This window comes from Xiphophorus maculatus, chromosome 4 (genome assembly GCF_002775205.1).
Source record: "Xiphophorus maculatus strain JP 163 A chromosome 4, X_maculatus-5.0-male, whole genome shotgun sequence".
In the NCBI taxonomy this organism is placed as follows: domain Eukaryota; kingdom Metazoa; phylum Chordata; class Actinopteri; order Cyprinodontiformes; family Poeciliidae; genus Xiphophorus; species Xiphophorus maculatus.
The window spans coordinates 97402-118723 of record NC_036446.1 but is presented as its reverse complement, the minus strand read 5'-3'; the positions used below and the strand labels follow the sequence as shown (position 1 = coordinate 118723).

Below are 21322 nucleotides of genomic sequence, written 5' to 3'. Positions count from 1 at the left end.
TTCGTCTGTAGTTGTGTCTATTGTCTTTGTGTATTGTTGTGTCTATTGTCGTGTCTATTGTCTTCGTCTATTGTCGTGTCTATTGTTGTGTCTACTGTCGTGACTATTGTCTTCGTCTATTGTGTTTATTGTCTTCGTCTGTAGTTGTGTCTATTGTTGTTGTGTCTATTATCGTGTCTATTGTCTTCGTCTATTGTTGTGTCTACTGTCGTGACTATTGTCTTCGTCTATTGTGTTTATTGTCTTCGTCTGTAGTTGTGTCTATTGTTGTTGTGTCTATTCCATCCATCCATCCATCTTCTTCCGCTTATCCGAGGTCGGGTCGCGGGGGTAGCAGCTTCAGAAGGGAGGCCCAGACTTCCCTCTCCCCAGCCACTACTTCTAGCTCCTCCGGGGGAATCCCGAGGCGTTCCCAGGCCAGCCGAGAGACATAGTCCCTCCAGCGTGTCCTGGGTCTTCCCCGGGGCCTCCTCCCGGTGGGACGTGCCCGGAACTCCTCACCAGGGAGGCGTCCAGGAGGCATCCTGACCAGATGCCCGAGCCACCTCAACTGGCTCCTCTCGATGTGAAGGAGCAGCGGCTCTACTCTGAGTTCCTCCCGGATGACTGAGCTTCTCACCCTATCTCTAAGGGAGAGCCCAGCCACCCTACGGAGAAAACCCATTTCGGCCGCTTGTATCCGCGATCTCGTTCTTTCGGTCATGACCCAAAGCTCATGACCATAGATGAGGGTGGGAACGTAGATCGACCGGTAAATCGAGAGCTTCGCTTTTTGGCTCAGCTCTCTCTTCACCACGACGGACCGGTACAGCGCCCGCTTGACAGCAGACGCTGCGCCAATCCGCCTGTCGATCTCCCGCTCCCTTCTTCCCCCATTCGTGAACAAGATCCCGAGATACTTAAACTCCTCCACTTGGGGCAGGACACCCCCCCTGACCCGGAGAAGGCACTCTACCCTTTTCCGGCTCAAGACCATGGCCTCGGATTTGGAGGCACTGATCCCCATCCCGGCCGCTTCACACTCGGCTGCGAACCGCTCCAGCGAGAGCTGCAGATCACAATCTGATGAAGCCAGAAGGACCACATCGTCTGCAAAAAGCAGAGATGAGATCCTAAGGCCACCAAATCGGATCCCCTCAACACCTTGGCTGGCCTAGAGATTCTGTCCATAAAAGTAATGAACAGAATCGGTGACAAAGGGCAGCCCTGGCGGAGTCCAACTCTCACCGGAAACGAGCCCGACTTACTGCCGGCAGTGCGGACCAGACTCTGACACCGGTCATACAGGGACCTGACAGCCCGTATCAAAGGGCCCGGTACCCCATACTCCCGGAGAACCCCCCACAGGGCTCCCCGAGGGACACGGTCGAACGCCTTCTCCAAGTCCACAAAACACATGTAGACTGGTTGGGCGAACTCCCAGAACCCTCCAGGACCCTGCTGAGGGTGTAGAGCTGGTCCAGTGTTCCACGACCAGGACGAAAACCACACTGCTCTTCCTGAATCCGAGGTTCGACTATCCGACGGACCCTCCTCTCCAGGACCCCTGAATAGACCTTGCCAGGGAGGCTTAAGAGTGTGACCCCTCTATAATTGGAGCACACCCTCCGGTCCCCCTTTTTGAACAGGGGGACCACCACCCCAGTCTGCCAATCCAGGGGAACTGCCCCCGATGTCCATGCGACATTGCAGAGTCGCGTCAACCAACACAACCCTACAACATCCAGAGCCTTAAGGAACTCCGGGCAGATCTCATCCACCCCCGGGGCCTTGCCACCGAGGAGCTTTTTAACCACCTCAGCGACCTCGCCCCCAGAGATTGGAGAGCCCAACCCAGAGTCCCCAGGCTCCGCTTCCTCAGTGGAAGGCATGTTGGTGGGATTGAGGAGGTCTTCAAAGTACTCTGCCCACCGGCCCACAACGTCCCGAGTAGAGGTCAGCAGCACACCATCCCCACTATAAACAGTGTTGGTGCTGCACCGCTTCCCCCCCCGAGACGCCGGATGGTGGACCAGAATCGCCTCGAAGCCGTACGGAAGTCTTTCTCCATGGCCTCTCCAAACTCCTCCCACGCCCGAGTTTTTGCCTCAGCAACCGCCCGAGCCGCATGCCGCTTCGCCCGCCGGTACCCATCAGCTGCTTCCGGAGTCCCACAGGCCAAAAAGGCCCGATAGGACTCCTTCTTCAGCCTGACGGCATCCCTCACCGAAGGTGTCCACCAGCGGGTTCGAGGGTTGCCACCGCGACAGGCACCGACAACCTTGCGGACACAGCTCCGATCGGCCGCCTCGACAATGGAGGCACGGAACACGGTCCACTCAGACTCCATGTCCCCCACCTCCCCCGGGACGTGTTCGAAGTTTTGCCGGAGATGGGAGTTAAAGCTCCATCTCACAGGGGATTCCGCCAGACGTTCCCAGCAGACCCTCACAACACGTTTGGGCCTGCCAGGTCTGACCGGCTTTCGCCCCCACCACCGGAGCCAACTCACCACCAGGTAGTGGTCAGTGGACAGCTCCGCACCTCTCTTCACCCGAGTGTCCAAGACATACGGCCGCAGATCCGATGAAACGATGACAAAGTCGATCATCGAACTGCGGCCTAGGGTGTCCTGGTGCCAAGTGCACATATGGACACCCTTATGCTTGAACATGGTGTTCGTTATGGACAATCCATGGCGAGCACAGAAGTCCAGCAACAGAACACCGCTCGAGTTCAGGTCGGGCGGGCCGTTCCTCCCAACCACGCTCCTCCAGGTCTCACTGTCATTGCCCACGTGAGCGTTGAAGTCCCCCAGCAGAACAAGGGAGTCCCCAGGAGGAGCACTCTCCAGCACCCCCTCTAAGGACTCCAAAAAGGGTGGGTAATCTGAACTGTCGTTCGGCCCGTAAGCACAAACGACAGTCAGAACCCGTCCCCCCACCCGTAGGCGGAGGGATGCTACCCTCTCGTTCACCGGGGTAAACCCCAACGTACAGGCGCCGAGATGGGGAGCAACAAGTATGCCCACTCCTGCCCGACGCCTCTCACCTTGGGCAACTCCAGAGTGGAAGTATGTCCAGCCCCTCTCAAGGAGACTGGTTCCAGAACCAGAGCCGTGCGTCGAGGTGAGACCGACTATTTCTAGCCGGAACCTCTCGACCTCACGCACTAGCTCCGGCTCCTTCCCCACCAGAGAGGTGACATTCCACGTCCCAAGAGCCAGTTTCTGCAACCGAGGATCAGACCGCCAGGGTCCCCTCCCTCTGCTGCCACCCATCCCACACTGCACCCGACCCCTTTGGCCCCTCCCACGGGTGGTGGGCCCATGGGAGGGGCCCACCACCCGTGTCTATTACCGGTGGCCCACCACCGGTGTCTATTATCGTGTCTATTGTCTTCGTCTATTGTTGTGTCTATTGTCATGACTATTGTCTTCGTCTGTAGTGTTTATTGTCTTCGTCTGTAGTTGTGTCTATTGACTTCGTCTATTGTCGTGTCTATTGTCTACCCTAACCCCTAACCCTAACTAAAACTACTTTCAATACATTTTGTTAAAATTCTTAGGTTTATAATTGTAATCTTAGAACCTTCCTTATCATTCACCTTTGCAATAGTTTCTGTACAACATGGAGCAGTTAAAGGCTCTACTCTGCATCTACTAGAACGGGTTCATTGTTCCTTTTAGAAACTTATTTTATTTATCCCTTAAAAGGATTTGCCCTGCAGTTTGACAGTTCCCCCTAGCCCCAACCCTAAGCCCCCCTCTGGGGTGACTGACTCTGCTGGAGTTAAACACACCAGCGAACCAAAACCTTTCATGGTTGATTTATTTCCCTGAAAATAATGATTTCTGTATGTGTAGTTGCCATAGCTATGTTTTACTTACGTTTTGTTTGAATGTTTCTTGTTACATTTGATCTATATTATTTTACTTATTTTTATCTGGCACCAACCCAAACCTGTAAATAATTTACAAGTTGTTCTTCTATGAAGGAATCATTCTTCCTACAGAAGATACTTCAATATCATTTAACATGAGCTTTGAGCTCCAATTATTTGGTGGTATTTATTCAGAACTCAGTGATGAAGTGACGTCCAGCTTCACTTTGGTAACAGTTTGATTTTAATACTAATTCAACCTCCAGCCTTATGGTCTCATTCTGACCTTCGTGTTCCTGCTTCTTCAGGTGGAAAAATACCCACACCTGTCCAAACTCCCACTGTCTTCTGATAAGATGTCCCTGCTGTCCCGTCCAATCATATCGCTCCACTGCTGTATAAAAGCAGCGGGCCCAAAGGGAGTGGACATGATCGAGCCATGGCTTTCCTGTGGATCCTCTCCTGCCTCGCCTTCGTCGGCGCCGCCTACGGTGAGACCGGCCTTCATCAGCAGAGTCGCTCAGAGACGAGTGTAGATGTCTGCAGACTGCCTACGCTGCACGAAGTTAGAAAGACGTCCGGCTTCGGTCGAAGGGAGAGGAAACACGTCATTCTCCTGAGGTGTCAGGAGTTTGTTTCTAATTGTTGTTGGTAATGATGTAATGATGATGTCACCAGGTTGCGGCTCACCTGCCATCACTCCCGTCATCACCGGTTACGCCCGCATTGTGAACGGTGAGGAGGCTGTGCCTCACTCCTGGCCCTGGCAGGTGTCTCTTCAGGTAAACTCCCACAAACAAAGATGCTTTATTCTGTTAACTTCAGGGATGCTCGCCTCCTTCTTAGGAACAATCTCTGACATAGAAATCTTTTCTAACCGATAATTGTTGCTGGTACCTCACCGTCCTGCAGATGATCAGTTAAACTAAACAACTTTATGGAGATGTGATCATTTCTGAACTTTGGAGGATGTGAAGCCAATATTAAAATGGTGGAGACGCCAAAAACGTTGCATTTTCCAACCTCAAAGAATAAAAGTTGATCTTTCTTAGACTGCATGCCCCTAATGTTTACCGTCAGAAATCAGTGTTTGGTGGAATAACCCTGCTTTGCAATTCTTCCAAGCATCTTGGCGTGCTCTGCATCAGCCTGTCGCATACTGATCACCGACCTCAAGGCCACATCGGCAGGTCCAGGTCCGACATTAGGCTGGAAGAGATCTCACACACGCAAACATGCTGCTGTCAGAAGAAACGCATCCATCCTCTGATTTTTCCAGGACTGGAAAATATCAACCCGGCTGCTCTTTGCCGTCAAACGGCGACCTTGACGTGCGGCCGTCGCCTCCTCGTAGTTTATCCGCCGCGTGTCTGAGCTGACCTCCGACCTGTCAGGCTGCAGTGTTCTTACAACTTGCACAGCTGTTAAAATGGGACCGACCTCTGTTTCAGGACTACACTGGCTTCCACTTCTGCGGAGGCTCTCTCATCAACGAGAACTGGGTGGTGACGGCTGCTCACTGCACTATCAGGTAAGCGTCACACACCTGAGATCTGCTTTACCAAAGAAGAAGAGATCAAACTGTTGGTGTGTTGCAGGACCAGCGACCGCGTGGTCCTCGGAGAGCACGACCGCTCCTCCAACGCAGAGAGCATCCAGGTGATTTCTCCCGGCCAGGTAAGTGAGACCCTTCACTTCACATCCTCTGACCTTTAACCTGCCACTCCTAACGTGTCACTTCCCGCCAGGTGTTCAGACACCCCCAGTACAACAGCTTCACCATCAATAACGACATCACCCTGATCAAGCTGTCCAGCCCCGCCCAGCTCAACATGCGGGTTTCCCCCGTGTGCCTGGCTGAGTCCTCCGATAACTTCCCTGGAGGCATGATGTGTGTGACCTCTGGCTGGGGTCTGACCCGCTACAACGGTAACAGCTGCTGACGCTCACAAAGCATTATGAGAGAATCATCAAGAGATTGCAAGCAACAGAAACTTTACAATAATTTATAAAACAGGGTCCTGTCATATTTTTCAGACCTTGTTTTGTGTTCAAAGTTTCACTTCATTCACTATAAAAATGTTTTAATTCATCATCCAGGTTGAAATTAAGAACCCTGCAAGTAGTTTTTATTCCTGAGTAATAATCATATCTTTACTGTAGTCTCATAATTCCTGACTTGGAAAATAGTTTCTAATGAGTTTGAACTTTCTGGTAACTGTTGTGTGTTTTGCAGCCCCCAGCACCCCCGCTCTGCTGCAGCAGGCCGCTCTGCCCCTCCTCACCAATGCTAACTGCAGCAATTACTGGGGCAGCAACATCACCGACCTGATGATCTGCGCCGGAGCGGCCGGAGCCTCCTCCTGCATGGTGGGAGTTTAGTTCTGACCCGGTTCTGTTCATCCGGTCTGACCTCCGGTTTTCATCAGCCTGCTGGGTTTCTTTCCTCAGGGTGACTCTGGAGGTCCTCTGGTCTGTGAGAAGAGCGGAGCCTGGACTCTGGTGGGCATCGTGTCCTGGGGCAGCAGCACCTGCAGCACCAGCACTCCGGCTGTCTACGCCCGCGTCACCGAGCTGCGCGCCTGGGTCGACCAGACCATCGCTGCCAACTGAGCGTGCTCAGCGGTCGGCCTCCGCTTCTAGCCTGATCTTCAATAAAACACAGAAACTGACCAAACCTGCAGCCATGTCTTCTTCTCCTGCAGACCCTCATCTTCATCTCTCACTGAGTTCATGTGAAACCAATCAGTCATCATAAATAAAGCTAAAATCAAACATATTTACCTCCAAACAGAAGATATTACAGCATTTCTTCTTAAAGAAACATTCAACCAGTAAGATATTAAGAAATTATTCAAGTTAATATAAGCATAATTTTTAATAAAAACAAATATACAGTTATACATTATAACCTTCAATAAAAAATGTTCATAACCCCAAAGTGACCTGCAGAAGAAGAACGTAGCCGTCGCCCAGCAGCGCTCCGTCTGCGGCACTAAAGATGGCCGCCGCCTTCTGTGGTTGGATTTGAAAGTAGTTCAGAGCTGACATCATGGTGGCCTTTTCAGAACCACAGTCCTGGACTCTAAGTCTACTTGTCCTTTGTTTTCAGTTTATCACATGTAGAAGATCTCTGAGCCCTTTGGCCAAAACATGACAGCAGCATCACATGAAGATGGGATTCATTCAGTTCGGTTTATCGACTCCGCACCAAATCACCACAATAAAAAAACATTCAGTTTATACCCAGAAATGCAGAATTAATGTAACCCAACCTTACCGACACCTCAGAGTCCGTTCAGGCTGAACTCAATCATTAAACATTTCAGTTAAGTTCAGATCATTTTTCCAATTGGTTAAATGTTTTCAACCCAGTCGAATGCATCAGGTTGCTGCGTTTGCAGCAGTCTCTCTTCATGTGGCAACAGTGTGTCATGATGTTCTTAACCTCCTGGATCTGCAGTAGAAGCAGAACTGGACTGAATGTCTGAGTGAGGGTTGACAGGACAGAGACAAAAACACTAAACCACAGGTGTCAAACTCCAGGCCTCGAGGGCCGCAGTCCTGCAGTTTTTAGATGTGCCACAGCTACAAAACACTGAAATGAAATGGCTTAATTACCTCCTCCTTGTGTAGATCAGTTCTCCCAGCCTTGCTAATGACCTAATTATTCTATTCAGGTGTGGTGCAGCAGAGGCACATCTAAAAGTTGCAGGACTGCGGCCCTCGAGGACTGGAGTTTGACACCCCTGCACTAAACGCATTGAACCAGGAGAACTTTCAATGTTCAGATTCAGTAAATCCCATCTAGGGAAAGATAAATCACCAAACGGACACAAGAGAGACACGGTCTGAGGCTGCAGCCATGGAGGCGCTGCCCTCTTAAAGAAACAGTGCACAGTTCATGGCAGTAGAAGCTCCTTTCATTCCTCATCTATGAGAGAAGCACAGCGAAGCAGATCATCTCTGAGCCAGGACTACGTTCAGACATGGCTTGTGGCAGCAATAACTGCTTCACTTGTTTTGTCTTCTGGCCTGAATTATGATCCTTAATTCAGGACTTTTTCCAAAGTGTTTTTGATTTTCTTAAGGCATGTAAAAAAAATTCTAGGATTTTTCCAATTGTCCAGTGAGGTTTAAAACTTACATGATTTAACAAATGAAATACTGTACATTATAATGTGAATGTATTTTGACGTTTTAACAGAATGCATAAATATAGAACATTTCCTTGTCTAATGTTCACTACTATCTTGCCCCTTTATTTAATCCCTGTCATTCAGCCACTTGGTCTCATTTTACTCTTATTTTGGCTCCTTTCAAACAATACATTATCATTATGAACATTTTTAATTTTCAAAAACTAACAACACTGAACAGGACACTTTTCTGTAAGTTGACAGTACAGTATCTTCAGTTTCAAGTCTATCTTGTGTGAAAATGTGCAAAGCACTGAGGTTGCAAACATTGGATGCAGATGTATCTAGTTTTTGCGTGCAAGGTGGATCATTGCATGTTGATAATTTTGGCTGCAGTGAGGTGGGCCCAGAGTTCCCCAGACCTCAGCCTGATCTCATGTGGTATCTTAGACCAGCGGCATCCAAAGTCGGTCCTGGAGGGCCGGAGTTCTGCATGTTTTCCCCCTGGTTCAATGATAGTTTGTTAGAAGACATCAGGAGACATACTGAGGAGGAAGTTTCTACCACCAGCCAGAGAGCTAGAACATGCAGGATGCTGGAGGACTGACTTTGGACACACTAGACACCAGTCTGCATTTTAATGGTGATGGAGTGGCACTGGGTCTTCCTGAGTGTCTGGATGCAACCCTCATTCATTAGCACAGCAGCTACAGGTGCTTTGAAATGTAAAAGATTCATCTTCTCTAAGAAGTGAAAAAACACTTGGTATCATGTAAAGATGAAGACTTGGCTCTGATGACCAATACATTCTTGACCTCATGTATCTTAGGTGACATGATTCCATACGTGGAAATTGTAAGGTTTTGGGTTTTTCTCTGTGTTCATTTAGGTTTCTGTATCGTTTTCAGTCAATTGAGTCTCTGTGTTGTCCCGTCTATCCCTTGATTAGTTCCACCTGTTCCTTGTTCCTCCTGATTGTCTCCCTGTGTATTTAAACCCACCTGTCTTCCTTGTTCTTTGTCGAGTCCTTGTCTAGTTGTCTTGCTGTCTGATCTGTCTCGTCAAATCTGCTGTCAGATGTTTCTTGTTAACCAGTTGCTACCAGTTTTGAGCCTTAGCCTTCCACTCATTCTGTGTTGCCTGGATTTTGGATTTCTGACAATTTCATTAAATTTATCATTCATCCTTCATTTCAATCTGGGTCCACAGCATCTTCCTGTTATATAATTAGGCTACTCTTTTGGGTTTTTTCTTTCTTTTTTCTTTTTATTAGTATAATACATAGTTTTTTGGTTCCTCTATTAGAAGGCTTAATCAATTTTTTGTGAGGTCTGTTTTTTTCAGACCTCAAAAGGGGGACTGTTGAGGAAAAATGATTATTTTTAGTGTTTAATACAGTTGATCTTACGGCATGTGTAAAAGGTATATTCAACACTCTTGAACAAATTTCTTTATTTTGAACAGGTTTGTGTTAAGCATTCAGACAAACAGGGGCCAAATGCAGATCCCTCAATGGGGCCTCCCGCTGTGCGGCCACAGCATAGGAGGCCATAAAATTAGCATTTCCTGCAGGGCAATAAATTGAGCTTGGGAGAGAGAGACCTGGTCTGTTCACAGCAGATCAAAAGCCTGCAGGAAACCAACATCTGGGATGGTGTGAAAATTTAATGCAACATAGAAGATTGAAACCGCTAACATTTAATTTCTAAGTATTAATACCATGTTTTTACTGAAGATTGTATTATCTCATTTTAAAACTACTAAATGATGAATGTATTTGAAAACTGTATTAGCTGTGACTATATCAGAAGCAAATGGAAATTGTTTGAATGAAAATGTTTTGTTTACTATTAGAAAATGGCTCAGGAATTATACCTTATTTTGTTCTGTTGATTTTATGTGTTACTTTTGGCAGGACTCAATCTTTTGGGGTGCTGACTGTAGAGAAGCAAAACTGGGGTTTGTAAAGATAACATTTCCTTGAAAATTACTGGCTGTAAGTCTCTTTGAGAATTTATGTAAGGAGAGATAATGGAAGAGACTTCAGATTTCACAGGTATCTGTGAAATCTTATCTCAGGTTTTTTCTGTGCCCGGGATGGCCGTGGAACCACAGGGGGTCAGGACGAAGAGGTTCGCTCTTTTGTTTTACCAGAGACCAGATGGCCCTTTGATCTCTGCCGTAAATTAGGGGGAGTTCCTAAGTTTCTCTGAGTGCCTAAGGGAGTTTCCAGTTGGTCAACTAGAGGAACGCCTTAAGTGCATATATTAAAAAGACAAGACACACCTTTAGTATAAGACTTAGTGTCAGGAGAAAAAATTTAGAAAGCTGCCACTATTTTGCTTTATTGCATCAGCTATCTCCAAAGACGCGTCTTTGCCTTTTCTTTGTTTTTTCTTTCTCTATTTTTCCTGTCTCAAGGTAATGAATGAATATCTCTGTTTCTCTGTAGCTTTGTATGGGATTAAACTCTGTGATTTCTGTGACGTCAACGCACAGTGTTGTTGTTTCACTCTCGCTGCACGCCGCCCGCTAAGGACCCGGGAGTTTAAGGAAGAGAGAGCCAAACGTTTTGTCCAAAGTTAATTTTAAATTATTCTTCCTTAATATTCCTCACCACCTTCACCGTGTTTCATGACAGAAATGTCTTCAATTCCTGCTTTGTTAAGGCCAGATTTTCTTTTCTTTTTTGGCATTTATTCAGGTTTGTATTCTATCAAGTCCCTCAGTGAGGGACAGGTTCTTCATCATCCTCATCTCCACTGTCACTACTGCTAAATTAACCAGTAAAGGATAAAAACTTACTACTCCATTGTGAGGATGTGGATTTTCTGTGTATTTTGGTCTATTTGGTCCCTGTTTTTTCAAGTCATGCCTTTAATTGTTCCCTGATTAATCCATAGTGTATTTAACGTCACCTGCTGGATCCTAGTAATAGTCTGTCAAGTCATTGTGCGTCTACCTACGTTGGTCTCTGAGTCTCATTGTTCACCTGAGGTTCCTGACATTATGCACAACTTTGGACTGTATTAAAATATTTCTCCACTTTACCCTGAGTCTCCCTGCATCAAACCTCATCACTACAAACCATTTCATGACACTCATGGCAACAATGAACTTTTTTCCTTACAAAGTCTTCAAGCTACGCACTAAAGTGTAGGAACCTGAGTTCATGTGTGAAGTTGAGATGTTCTGGCTAGAAATGGTCGGTCTCACCTCAATGCATGTCAGAGTCTGGTCCGCATTGCCGGCAGTAAGTCGGGCTCGTTTCCGGTGAGAGTTGGACTCCGCCAGGGCTGCCCATTGTCACCGATTCTGTTCATTACTTTCATGGACAGAATCTCTAGGCCAGCCAAGGTGTTGAGGGGATCCAGTTTGGTGGCCTTAGGATCTCATCTCTGCTCTTTGCAGACGATGTGGTCCTTCTGGCTTCATCGGGTCGTGATCTGCAGCTCTCGCTGGAGCGGTTCGCAGCCGAGTGTGAAGCGGCCGGGATGAGGATCAGTGCCTCCAAATCCGAGGCCATGATGGTCTTGAGCCGGAAAAGGGTAGACAACCTTCTCCGGGTCAGGGGGGTGTCCTGCCTCAAGTGGAGGAGTTCAAGTATCTCAGGATCTTGTTCACGAATGAGGGAAGAAGGGAGCGGGAGATCGACAGGCGGATTGGTGCAGCGTCCGCCGTTAAGCGGGCGCTGTACCGGTCCGTCGTGGTGAAGAGAGAGCTGAGCCAAAAAGCGAAGCTCTCGATTTACCGGTCGATCTACGTTCCCACCCTCATCTATGGTCATGAGCTTTGGGTCATGACCGAAAGAACGAGATCGCGGATACAAGCGGCCAAAATGGGTTTTCTCCGTAGGGTGGCTGGGCTCTCCCTTAGAGAGAGAAGCTCAGTCATCCGGGAGGGACTAGAGCCGCTGCTCCTTCACATCGAGAGGAGCCAGTTAAGGCTCAGGCATCTGGTCAGGATGCCTCCTGGACGCCTCCCTGGTGAGGAGTTCAGGTCCCACCAGGAGGAGGGGAAAACCCAGGACACGCTGGAGGGACTATGTTCCTGGGCTGTTTCTCAGATTCCCCCATAGGAGCTGGAACAAGAGGCTGGAGAGGGAAGTCTGGGCCTCGCTTCTGAAGCTGCTGACCCCGCGACCCGACTCCGGATAAACGGAAGAAGAGGGATGGATGACTGTTATGACATATTTATGGCAGATGATGATTCTTGGTTAATGTCAGGTTGTCATAACAAAGACATTTTAAATAATGTGAATTTTGCATTAAAAGTTTCATAATTTACTGAAGATTCATGTCAGTCTTTGTGTTTCCTAATATCCTCATTTTTATTTCTGTTCAGCTGGAGAAAGTTTTGGTAGGTAACTTGAATCAAACACATATGCAGGTTCACTTAAATGTTCTGGTTCTGCTCTGCATCAGAACCAGAACCAAACATGGAGAAGTAGCATTCAGCTTCTATGCACCACAAATCTGGAACAAACTTCTAGAAAACTGAAAAACAGCCAAAACCCAGAGTTCCTTTATGTGTTTCGAATGTCAACCTCCCCTCCCCCCTGACATTAATAAAATTCATTCATTCATTATTACCAACATTTGGTCATAATTTCATGTCAACAGAAATCCATATTTAGACTGAACAAAAACATTTTCTCTGCGCTGCAGAATTTTCTGTAAATTCTTTGTATGAATTAAAATTTTAGTTTTTCCCGTTTTGTGTTTAGTGAGTTTGGACTCAAGATGTCGACATGCAGCAGAAAATCAGCGATGAAAATGTGGGAGATGATCAAACATTAACTCTTTATTACAAACTGAAGCAAACTGCATATGTGTTCAGGTGGGTCTCTGGTTCAGGTGGGTCTCTGTGGGCAGGTGTGGCCCACCGGGCGGCAGTAGCAGATGGCGTTGTAGAAGCGGCAGTAGCAGGTGTCACAGGGGTCGCAGCAGGGCAGCGAGTAACCCAGACAGAACTGCTGGTGAGGGATGCAACGGCGAGGGGAACGCACGGCTCTGCCTTGCAGCTGCAGCGCAGACAAGTCCTGCAGGACAAGGGAAAAATCCATAGTTGGGTCAATTCGGTGCAAAATTACAAATAGCTGCAGACCTGCTGTAGAGTACAGTCCTGCACCTCATTGTTGGAGCCCGCCTCCATCAGCAAGCGGTCTTCCTCTGAGTCCACAGGAAGGAGACCGCCATCTTGAAGAGGGCTGGGGGCGTGGCCTCTATCTGCAGACACAGAAAGAAAAAACACTCCATCTGGTTAGATGTTTTCCACACCATTCTGCTCTTCAACGCTCCAGGTTGAAACTGGAACCATGAACACCAGTAATTCTGGAGGGGAGGGGGTGGGGGGATTAGAGCTCTCTGATTGGACGTCTGTCACCAACCGACGTCAGCCAGGTAGGCGGCGTCGGGGCGGAAGGCGGCCGCCGGGCCGTCGTCCAGCCGGACTCCGTGGACCATGGAGGTGGCCAGCCGCAGCAGACCGGAGGAGGCGCAGCAGAGCAGCAGCATGCCGAACATCCTGCTGCCGTCACCAAACACAAGAAGAAGAAAAAACTGCACTACAACTCCCACAATCCTCGGCTGCTCCAACAAGAGCTTCTGAAAGGAGGAAACAGGAAACAGAAGCTGTTTTATCTCCCTGTTAGGAAATCTGAAGAATTTGAGCCGCATGAAACAATCCAACAACATAGTAGCCTTAAATTCAAGCAAATAATAGCAATTATAAGAATTACTTTATTTTTATAGGAACAACAAAATTAGAACAATTACATAAAGAGCAACTGATGTTGAAAGCTCTTGACCCAAGTTGGATATTAACTTTAGCTAAAACTACAGAACAATATTTAATCAAATAAATTACCAGCATAATTAAAGATACCAACATTAATCAACAGCACAGCTAGATCATAAATACAAATAAATATAACTATGAGCTGCAGCTCTGCTTGTCCTTCAGAAGTTACACAGAAACATTTCAGAAATGAAAACGCTCCAAATATCTTTTTTCTGCTTTTTCATTCACCGGATCTCAGTAACTGTGGAGGAATCTGAAAAAAGGTTCTGGAGCCAAACTGGAAACTTTAAATCATTTGTTGGGGACAACAAAGATGAAAAATGAAATCTTCAGATTTACGTCAATAATCTTTTTATCAGCAGCTTTTCAGTCATGATCAGACAATAGTTATAGGTAATAATATAGTTTTTATTTGTAACATTATGGAAAGAAGGACTTAAAACTTATTACATTTATTCATCATTTGCGTAGTTTATTAATAAAAATTAAAGGCAATACTTCTCATATTATAATAGAAAATTTTATGCATATTTTTTGTTGATTTATATAACAATATTTTACCTTTTTATAATTACTATTAATTTTTTCACAGGGTAAAAATTTTTAATTATTGTATTTTTCTTTATTACTTTAATCACACTGCAGATCCATCAGTTTATTCTAATTTACCTTTCTCTGTGTTTGCAGATAAATTTTGCTTTATTCTGATTGATATCTCCACCTTATTATTATTATTATTATTATTATTATTATTATTGGATGATCACTGTGGAGAATCAATCGATTCTTCATTTTAAATACCAGCCAGAATAGTAATTTGGAAAAAATATGATGGAAGCAGCATTTTCCTTCAGTTTTTCACCTGATCATTATCATCATCATCATCATCATCATCATCATCGACTCCCAACAGAAAAGAGGAGGATGAACTCACCTTCTGGCTGAGGCGGCCGCTGCGTTTCTGTCTCTGGAGGAGCTGAAGGTGATTTAAAGCCAATCAACAGGAAGAGGTCACATGACCAGCAGGGGGCGTCGCCCTGTGTATCGTCACAAAATGTTAAACATTACTGACACGAGTTGAGATGAGTTCTTCAGTCTTATAAAAAGCCTTCAGTTATTCTTCCCAGTTGGCTAAATGAGAGGAATTTTACTAGAACTTCAGCAACAGAACCGGTCCAGCAGAGGAACGGGTCCAGGCTCGGTTCTGTCTGGCTTGAAGAGTCAGAACCAGATGTGCTGAGGTGAGACCAGAGCTGCTTCATGCTTTGACGGAAACTAAAATAAACCAATCAGAAGATTATAACAAGAATGCCACAAAAAATAAAGAGCTTAATGTTAACATGAGCAGCAACCCAACATCTACCCAAAACCCCAAACCCCAAATGCCCAACCCCCAAACACTGAACCCCCAAACCCCAAACGCCCAACTCCCAAACCCCAAACCCTAAACCCCCAAACACTGAACCCCCAAACCGTGAGGGTCTTCCTTCTCAGTAAATTGTGGGTAGCTTTCATTGTTAGCTTTTATGGCCCGGTGTTCAATAAGTCGATCGTGATGACCGGTCGATCGTGGAAGGTTTTGAGTCGATCTCAGCAGTAGGTAGCAAACTGAACACCACCAAGAGGCTGAAACCAGCAGGTCTTCTTCTGACACGATTATCAAAAATATTCACTAAGATACAAAACGTTTGTAATGTTATTAAAGAATTTTTAAAAAATCAACAAAACGTGTTCAAGTTAATGACCCAACAAAAATAATAATCTCATTATTGTTTCAACAAGGTGTTGCACAATTCTGTGTGTTTTGGTTCCATAAAAAAAAGGCGACTGAAAGACCAAGTGACTAGCAGAGCAGGAGGAAAATACCCTGACATCAGAAGATGTGCTTTTAACTTAGTGCTGCTCTTTCAGTCTGAAATTTCTCATATTGACGTTATCAAACCAAAGTTCAGATCTACCATAACTGACTGACACCTGCTGGCCTCAGGTTTGCAACCAGCTTGTGACTGAGAAACCAGTAACCTCCTCCCAGTGGCAGAGTCTCACTGAGGAAGAAACTGCATCAGGTTTTCTATCACTTTAATATTTCTGATATAATCAATCAATCAATCAAATTTTATTTGTATAGCACATTTCAGCAGCAAGACATTTCAAAGTGCTTTACATCATTACAAACACAGAAACACAAAGCAACATAGAATCAATAATCAAAACAAAGCATTAAGTCAAGTTCCATCCATAAATTTGTAATTGATTACATTTCAAATACAATCCTAAACAGGTGGGTTTTTAGTTGAGATATATATAACTGATGTATATTCGCATATAAAAAAAGTCAATAGAGTTTAATTTACAATTTTTATGTCTTTGTGTCATGAGGTAGATCTCAGCCAGCTGGTGAGAGAAAAAGTAGATCTTGGTCTCAAAACGTTTGGGTTCCCCTGTTTTATGGTTAGCTTTCATAATTAGACTTCATGGTTAGCTTTCATAATTAGCTTTCATAATTAGCTTTCAGAGTTAGCTTTCACAGTGAGACTTCATGGTTAGCTTTCATAATTAGCTTTCAGAGTTAGCTTTCACAGTTAGACTTCATGGTTAGCTTTCATAATTAGCTTTCAGAGTTAGCTTTCACAGTTAGACTTCATGGTTAGCTTTCATAATTAGCTTTCATAATTAGCTTTCAGAGTTAGCTTTCACAGTGAGACTTCATGGTTAGCTTTCATAATTAGCTTTCAGAGTTAGCTTTCACAGTTAGACTTCATGGTTAGCTTTCATAATTAGCTTTCAGAGTTAGCTTTCACAGTTAGACTTCATGGTTAGCTTTCATAATTAGCTTTCATAGTTAGCTTTCACAATTAGACTTCATGGTTAGCTTTCATAATTAGCTTTCATAGTTAGCTTTCACAGTTAGACTTCATGGTTAGCTTTCATAATTAGCTTTCATAATTAGCTTTCAGAGTTAGCTTTCACAGTTAGACTTCATGGTTAGCTTTCATAGTTAGCTTTCAGAGTTAGACTTCATGGTTAGCTTTCATAATTAGCTTTCAGAGTTAGCTTTCACAGTTAGACTTCATGGTTAGCTTTCATAATTAGCTTTCAGAGTTAGCTTTCACAGTTAGACTTCATGGTTAGCTTTCATAATTAGCTTTCATAGTTAGCTTTCACAGTTAGACTTCATGGTTAGCTTTCATAATTAGCTTTCATAGTTAGCTTTCACAGTTAGACTTCATGGTTAGCTTTCATAATTAGCTTTCATAGTTAGCTTTCACAGTTAGACTTCATGGTTAGCTATCATAATTAGCTTTCATAATTAGCTTTCAGAGTTAGCTTTCACAGTTAGACTTCATGGTTAGCTTTCATAGTTAGCTTTCAGAGTTAGACTTCATGGTTAGCTTTCATAATTAGCTTTCAGAGTTAGCTTTCACAGTTAGACTTCATGGTTAGCTTTCATAATTAGCTTTCACAGTTAGACTTCATGGTTAGCTTTCATAATTAGCTTTCATAGTTAGCTTTCACAGTTAGACTTCATGGTTAGCTTTCATAATTAGCTTTCATAGTTAGCTTTCACAGTTAGACTTCATGGTTAGCTTTCATAATTAGCTTTCATAATTAGCTTTCATAGTTAGCTTTCATAACTAGCTTTCAGAGTTAGCTTTCAGAGTTAGACTTCATGGTTAGCTTTCATAATTAGCTTTCAGAGTTAGCTTTCACAGTTAGACTTCATGGTTAGCTTTCATAATTAGCTTTCATAGTTAGCTTTCATAATTAGCTTTCATAGTTAGCTTTCATAATTAGCTTTCATAGTTAGCTTTCATAACTAGCTTTCATAGTTAGCTTTCATAATTAGCTTTCATAGTTAGCTTTCATAACTAGCTTTCATAGTTAGCTTTCATAATTAGCTTTCATAGTTAGCTTTCATAACTAGCTTTCATAGTTAGCTTTCAGAGTTAGACTTCATGGTTAGCTTTCATAGTTAGCTTTCATAATTAGCTTTCAGAGTTAGCTTTCACAGTTAGACTTCATGGTTAGCTTTCATAATTAGCTTTCATAGTTAGCTTTCATAATTAGCTTTCATAGTTAGCTTTCATAATTAGCTTTCATAGTTAGACTTCACGGTTAGATTTCATGGTTATTTTTCATTTAGCTTTCATTGTTAGCTTTTAAATTGAATAATTAGATGTGTCTGCATAAATGTACAGGAATTATTTTACATGTCTGTATATTTCTGACACAGACAGACAGACTGACTGATGGATGCATTTTGAAATCAAATCAAGTTTTTTTTAACAATCTGCTGTCCATGCTACGATCATTAACAAAACTAAAAAGGTTTCCAGACATGAAGACAATCAAGGTATAAATGCTGAAAGAGAAGTCAGATGCTTTATGAAAACATAAAACGTTACAGCAGCAAAACAGAAGGAGCTGAAATGAGCGACATCCCAGTTCTCATGAATCAGCTCTAACCAGTTGGTGTCAGATTTAAAGATACTCAGGGTTTCAGCTGTTTTGCAGTTTTCAGAAAGTTTGTTTTAGACTTGTGGTGCATAGAAGTTGAGAAGATCTGAGAGGACTGAAAGCAAATAATAAGAAGAAAAACGGTCTGACAAGCACAACAAAAATATAGTTGATGGGACTCAAACCGACTGCAAAGTCAAAACCAAAAGGTCAGTTTTCAATTCAAAATTTGGTTGAGGCTCTCCAGAACTAGCCGGACGGTCCAGATTCTGGATTCTGGATAATCTGGGTTGTTTTAGGGGAAAATGGCTTCAAATGTTTGGTAATAATTTGGTTTGTTTGGTGATTGTGTTTCTGTGTTTGATATGATGTAAAGCATTTTGAAATGCCTGGCTGCTGAAATGTGCTATACAAATAAAATTTGATTACATTTTTTGATTTGATTAATACCAGTAAATATCAATAATAATAAATGACTGCTAGTCAGTGAGAAAATTAAAAACCATTTAGAAAATGTTGATTTAGCTGGAGCGGATGAGAACAGATGAAGGGATGAGTTCTTGTCCAGAGTTCTGATCCAGAGTTCCAGAGTTCTGGTGAAGAGTTCTAGAGTTCTGATCCAGAGTTCTAGAGTTCTGATCCAGAGTTCCAGAGTTCTGGTGAAGAGTTCTAGAGTTCTGATCCAGAGTTCTAGAGTTCTGATCCAGAGTTCCAGAGTTCTGGTGAAGAGTTCTAGAGTTCTGATCCAGAGTTCTGGTCCAGAGTTCTAGAGTTCTGGTCCAGAGTTCTAGAGTTCCGATCCAGAGTTCTGGTCCAGAGTTCTAGAGTTCTGGTCCAGAGTTCTGGTCCAGAGTTCTGATCCAGAGTTCTGGTCCAGAGTTCTAGAGTTCTGGTCCAGAGTTCTGGTCCAGAGTTCTAGAGTTCTGGTCCAGAGTTCTAGAGTTCCGATCCAGAGTTCTGGTCCAGAGTTCTAGAGTTCTGGTCCAGAGTTCTGGTCCAGAGTTCTGATCCAGAGTTCTGGTCCAGAGTTCTAGAGTTCTGGTCCAGAGTTCTAGAGTTCCGATCCAGAGTTCTGGTCCAGAGTTCTAGAGTTCTGATCCAGAGTTCTAGAGTTCTGATCCAGAGTTCTGGTCCAGAGTTCTAGAGTTGTGGCCCAGAGTTCTAGAGTTCCGATCCAGAGTTCTGGTCCAGAGTTCTAGAGTTCTGGTCCAGAGTTCTGGTCCAGAGTTCTGATCCAGAGTTCTGGTCCAGAGTTCTAGAGTTCTGGTCCAGAGTTCTAGAGTTCCGATCCAGAGTTCTGGTCCAGAGTTCTAGAGTTCTGGTCCAGAGTTCTAGAGTTCCGATCCAGAGTTCTGGTCCAGAGTTCTAGAGTTCTGGTCCAGAGTTCTGGTCCAGAGTTCTGATCCAGAGTTCTGGTCCAGAGTTCTAGAGTTTCGATCCAGAGTTCTGGTCCAGAGTTCTAGAGTTCTGGTTCAGAGTTCTAGAGTTCCGGTCCAGATTTCCGGTCCAGAGAACTCTAGGACTCAACTCCAGCAATGAACCGCAGTTCTGATCCGGTTCATTGCTGCCAAATCTAGAACTGGTGAAGCTGCTGCTTGAGTTTTTCTTTTCCATGTGATGAATTCTGGCTTCACTTTCTTCTCTGACTGAAAAGAACCCAGGATTTGTATCCAGTCCAGCTTCTAAACCCAGGAATCGGTTCATGTCAGTTTGGACCGGAACCCGGTTCTTGTTTCTCATCTGCTCTGTTTCTGGGTGAAAACATGTGGATGTGAATGTGCTTCATTGTGAGGAGTCACATGTCGTCCCGTCAGCTGATCCGGTGTTGTGAGGACGGCGGTTGGGACTGAGCGCGCTCATTAGAGCCAGTAATCTCGCTCTCTGTTGCTGTGATTGGAGAACATTAGCTCGACTGCTTCCTCCATTACTGCCAATCTGCTGCTTCCTGCAGCTCATTAGTTGCTATCTGCAAACATGGCGCCGATTCTCTGAAGAGTGACATGCTGATGACATCACAGCTGCACTCAGCACAGATGAGGCGAGACGCTGGAGCTGCAGGCGGCACAGGTTTAATCAGACCGCTGATTGATTATGGAAACCAGCTTAATGCACATGTTTACTTTGTTCACTTCCTGTTAGAAGTGGCTGGACTGTCGCCATAGTAACAGGAAGAGGTCAACAGGCCAAAAGTCAAAAACCTGATAAAAAAATAAATAATAAAAAGTCTGGAACGGCTGATTGAGAAAACCTGTTCTCTCCAGAAACAAGATGGCTGCCACACTGAAGTTAGCAGAGACGAGACTTCTGGGACAGTGTCCTCTGGAGAGACCAGACCAGACAGGAGATGGAGGAAACCAGAAATAGCACAGTGGTGGAGGTATTATGATCTGGGCTGGTTTTGCAGGCTTCCCTGAGTGGACCAGGATCTGCTCTGGGAACCAAAGTATCTTTAGTTACCAAGGAATTTCACGGTTCCCTCCAGCTCCACCGAGGCCCGAAGGCATGATGCTGCCACTGCCAGGCTCTGCGGCAAGTTTGGTGTTTTACAGGATCTTCAGAGTTTCACACAATTTCAGTTACGGCCAAAAGGTTTAAACTTGGGCCACAAACCGACCAAATAAAAATTGAGCTACATGTCATAAAAAGGTGAAAACTTCATAATGTTTTTGTTTGTTGACCATGTTACTGCAATAAGAATATTATATTGTGGCAACATGAAAGTTTTTGTTAGTGCATGATAAGTATGTCAATTGTATTAACATGACGTTATATTCTTTGAAAAATTAAAGTTTCCCCAATGTGACTGCAGAGTTCTTTTGGCAGCTCCAGGCTTCCGTAGTACAGTGATCATCATGGAGTGCAGATTGAAATGAATTGTTTCTATTTATGAGTTATCATCACGTGAGAAACATGGCGGAGATCCTCCCAGTTCCTCCTGACTCACCGTCACCTGACTGACCAGCCTCTCTCTCCACAGACACACACGCCTGCAGACAGCGCCTGTAGATCCCAGATCGAGTCGATCCTCGCAGCCCGGAAGTCAGGTGCAGACAGCCCGCGAC

At 44.7% G+C, this 21322-nt stretch overlaps 2 protein-coding genes across 4 annotated transcripts; one reads left to right on the top strand and one right to left on the bottom strand.

The window, feature by feature from the left end:
* Positions 1–4240: 4240 nt before the first annotated feature.
* LOC102231986 (chymotrypsin A-like) lies at positions 4241–6538 on the top strand. The gene is made up of 7 exons (XM_005814878.3): positions 4241–4352; positions 4540–4643; positions 5313–5392; positions 5460–5538; positions 5610–5790; positions 6098–6231; positions 6313–6538. Exons 1-7 carry the CDS (start codon positions 4301–4303, stop codon positions 6472–6474), a joined length of 792 nt encoding a protein of 263 aa, XP_005814935.1. The 5' UTR covers positions 4241–4300; the 3' UTR covers positions 6475–6538.
* Positions 6539–12781: 6243 nt separating this feature from the next.
* Positions 12782–21289, bottom strand: agrp (agouti related neuropeptide). 3 transcript variants are annotated; one of them, XM_023332095.1, is made up of 5 exons: positions 21205–21289; positions 14737–15077; positions 13390–13606; positions 13131–13228; positions 12782–13041 (listed from the first exon to the last, which is right to left on the bottom strand). In XM_023332095.1, exons 3-5 carry the CDS (start codon positions 13523–13525, stop codon positions 12853–12855), a joined length of 423 nt encoding a protein of 140 aa, XP_023187863.1. In that variant the 5' UTR covers positions 13526–13606; positions 14737–15077; positions 21205–21289; the 3' UTR covers positions 12782–12852. The 3 variants fall into 3 exon arrangements, with proteins under 3 accessions (XP_023187863.1, XP_023187864.1, XP_023187865.1); XM_023332096.1 differs by having other exon boundaries at positions 14737–14839; XM_023332097.1 differs by lacking the exon at positions 21205–21289 and having other exon boundaries at positions 14737–14839; positions 14954–15171.
* Between the last annotated feature and the right edge of the window lie 33 nt (positions 21290–21322).

Excerpts from the sequence above, each read along its gene's own strand:
- LOC102231986 (XM_005814878.3), top strand. The coding sequence starts at position 4,301 with ATGGCTTTCCTGTGGATCCTCTCCTGCCTCGCCTTCGTCGGCGCCGCC. Across the intron at positions 4,644-5,312 it reads CCTGGCAGGTGTCTCTTCAG|GACTACACTGGCTTCCACTT; the intron begins GTAAACTCCCAC and ends CCTCTGTTTCAG. Across the intron at positions 5,539-5,609 it reads AGGTGATTTCTCCCGGCCAG|GTGTTCAGACACCCCCAGTA; the intron begins GTAAGTGAGACC and ends ACTTCCCGCCAG.
- agrp (XM_023332095.1), bottom strand. The coding sequence starts at position 13,525 with ATGTTCGGCATGCTGCTGCTCTGCTGCGCCTCCTCCGGTCTGCTGCGG. Across the intron at positions 13,229-13,389 it reads CGCCTACCTGGCTGACGTCG|ATAGAGGCCACGCCCCCAGC; the intron begins GTTGGTGACAGA and ends CTGTGTCTGCAG. Across the intron at positions 13,042-13,130 it reads AGGCGGGCTCCAACAATGAG|GACTTGTCTGCGCTGCAGCT; the intron begins GTGCAGGACTGT and ends CTTGTCCTGCAG.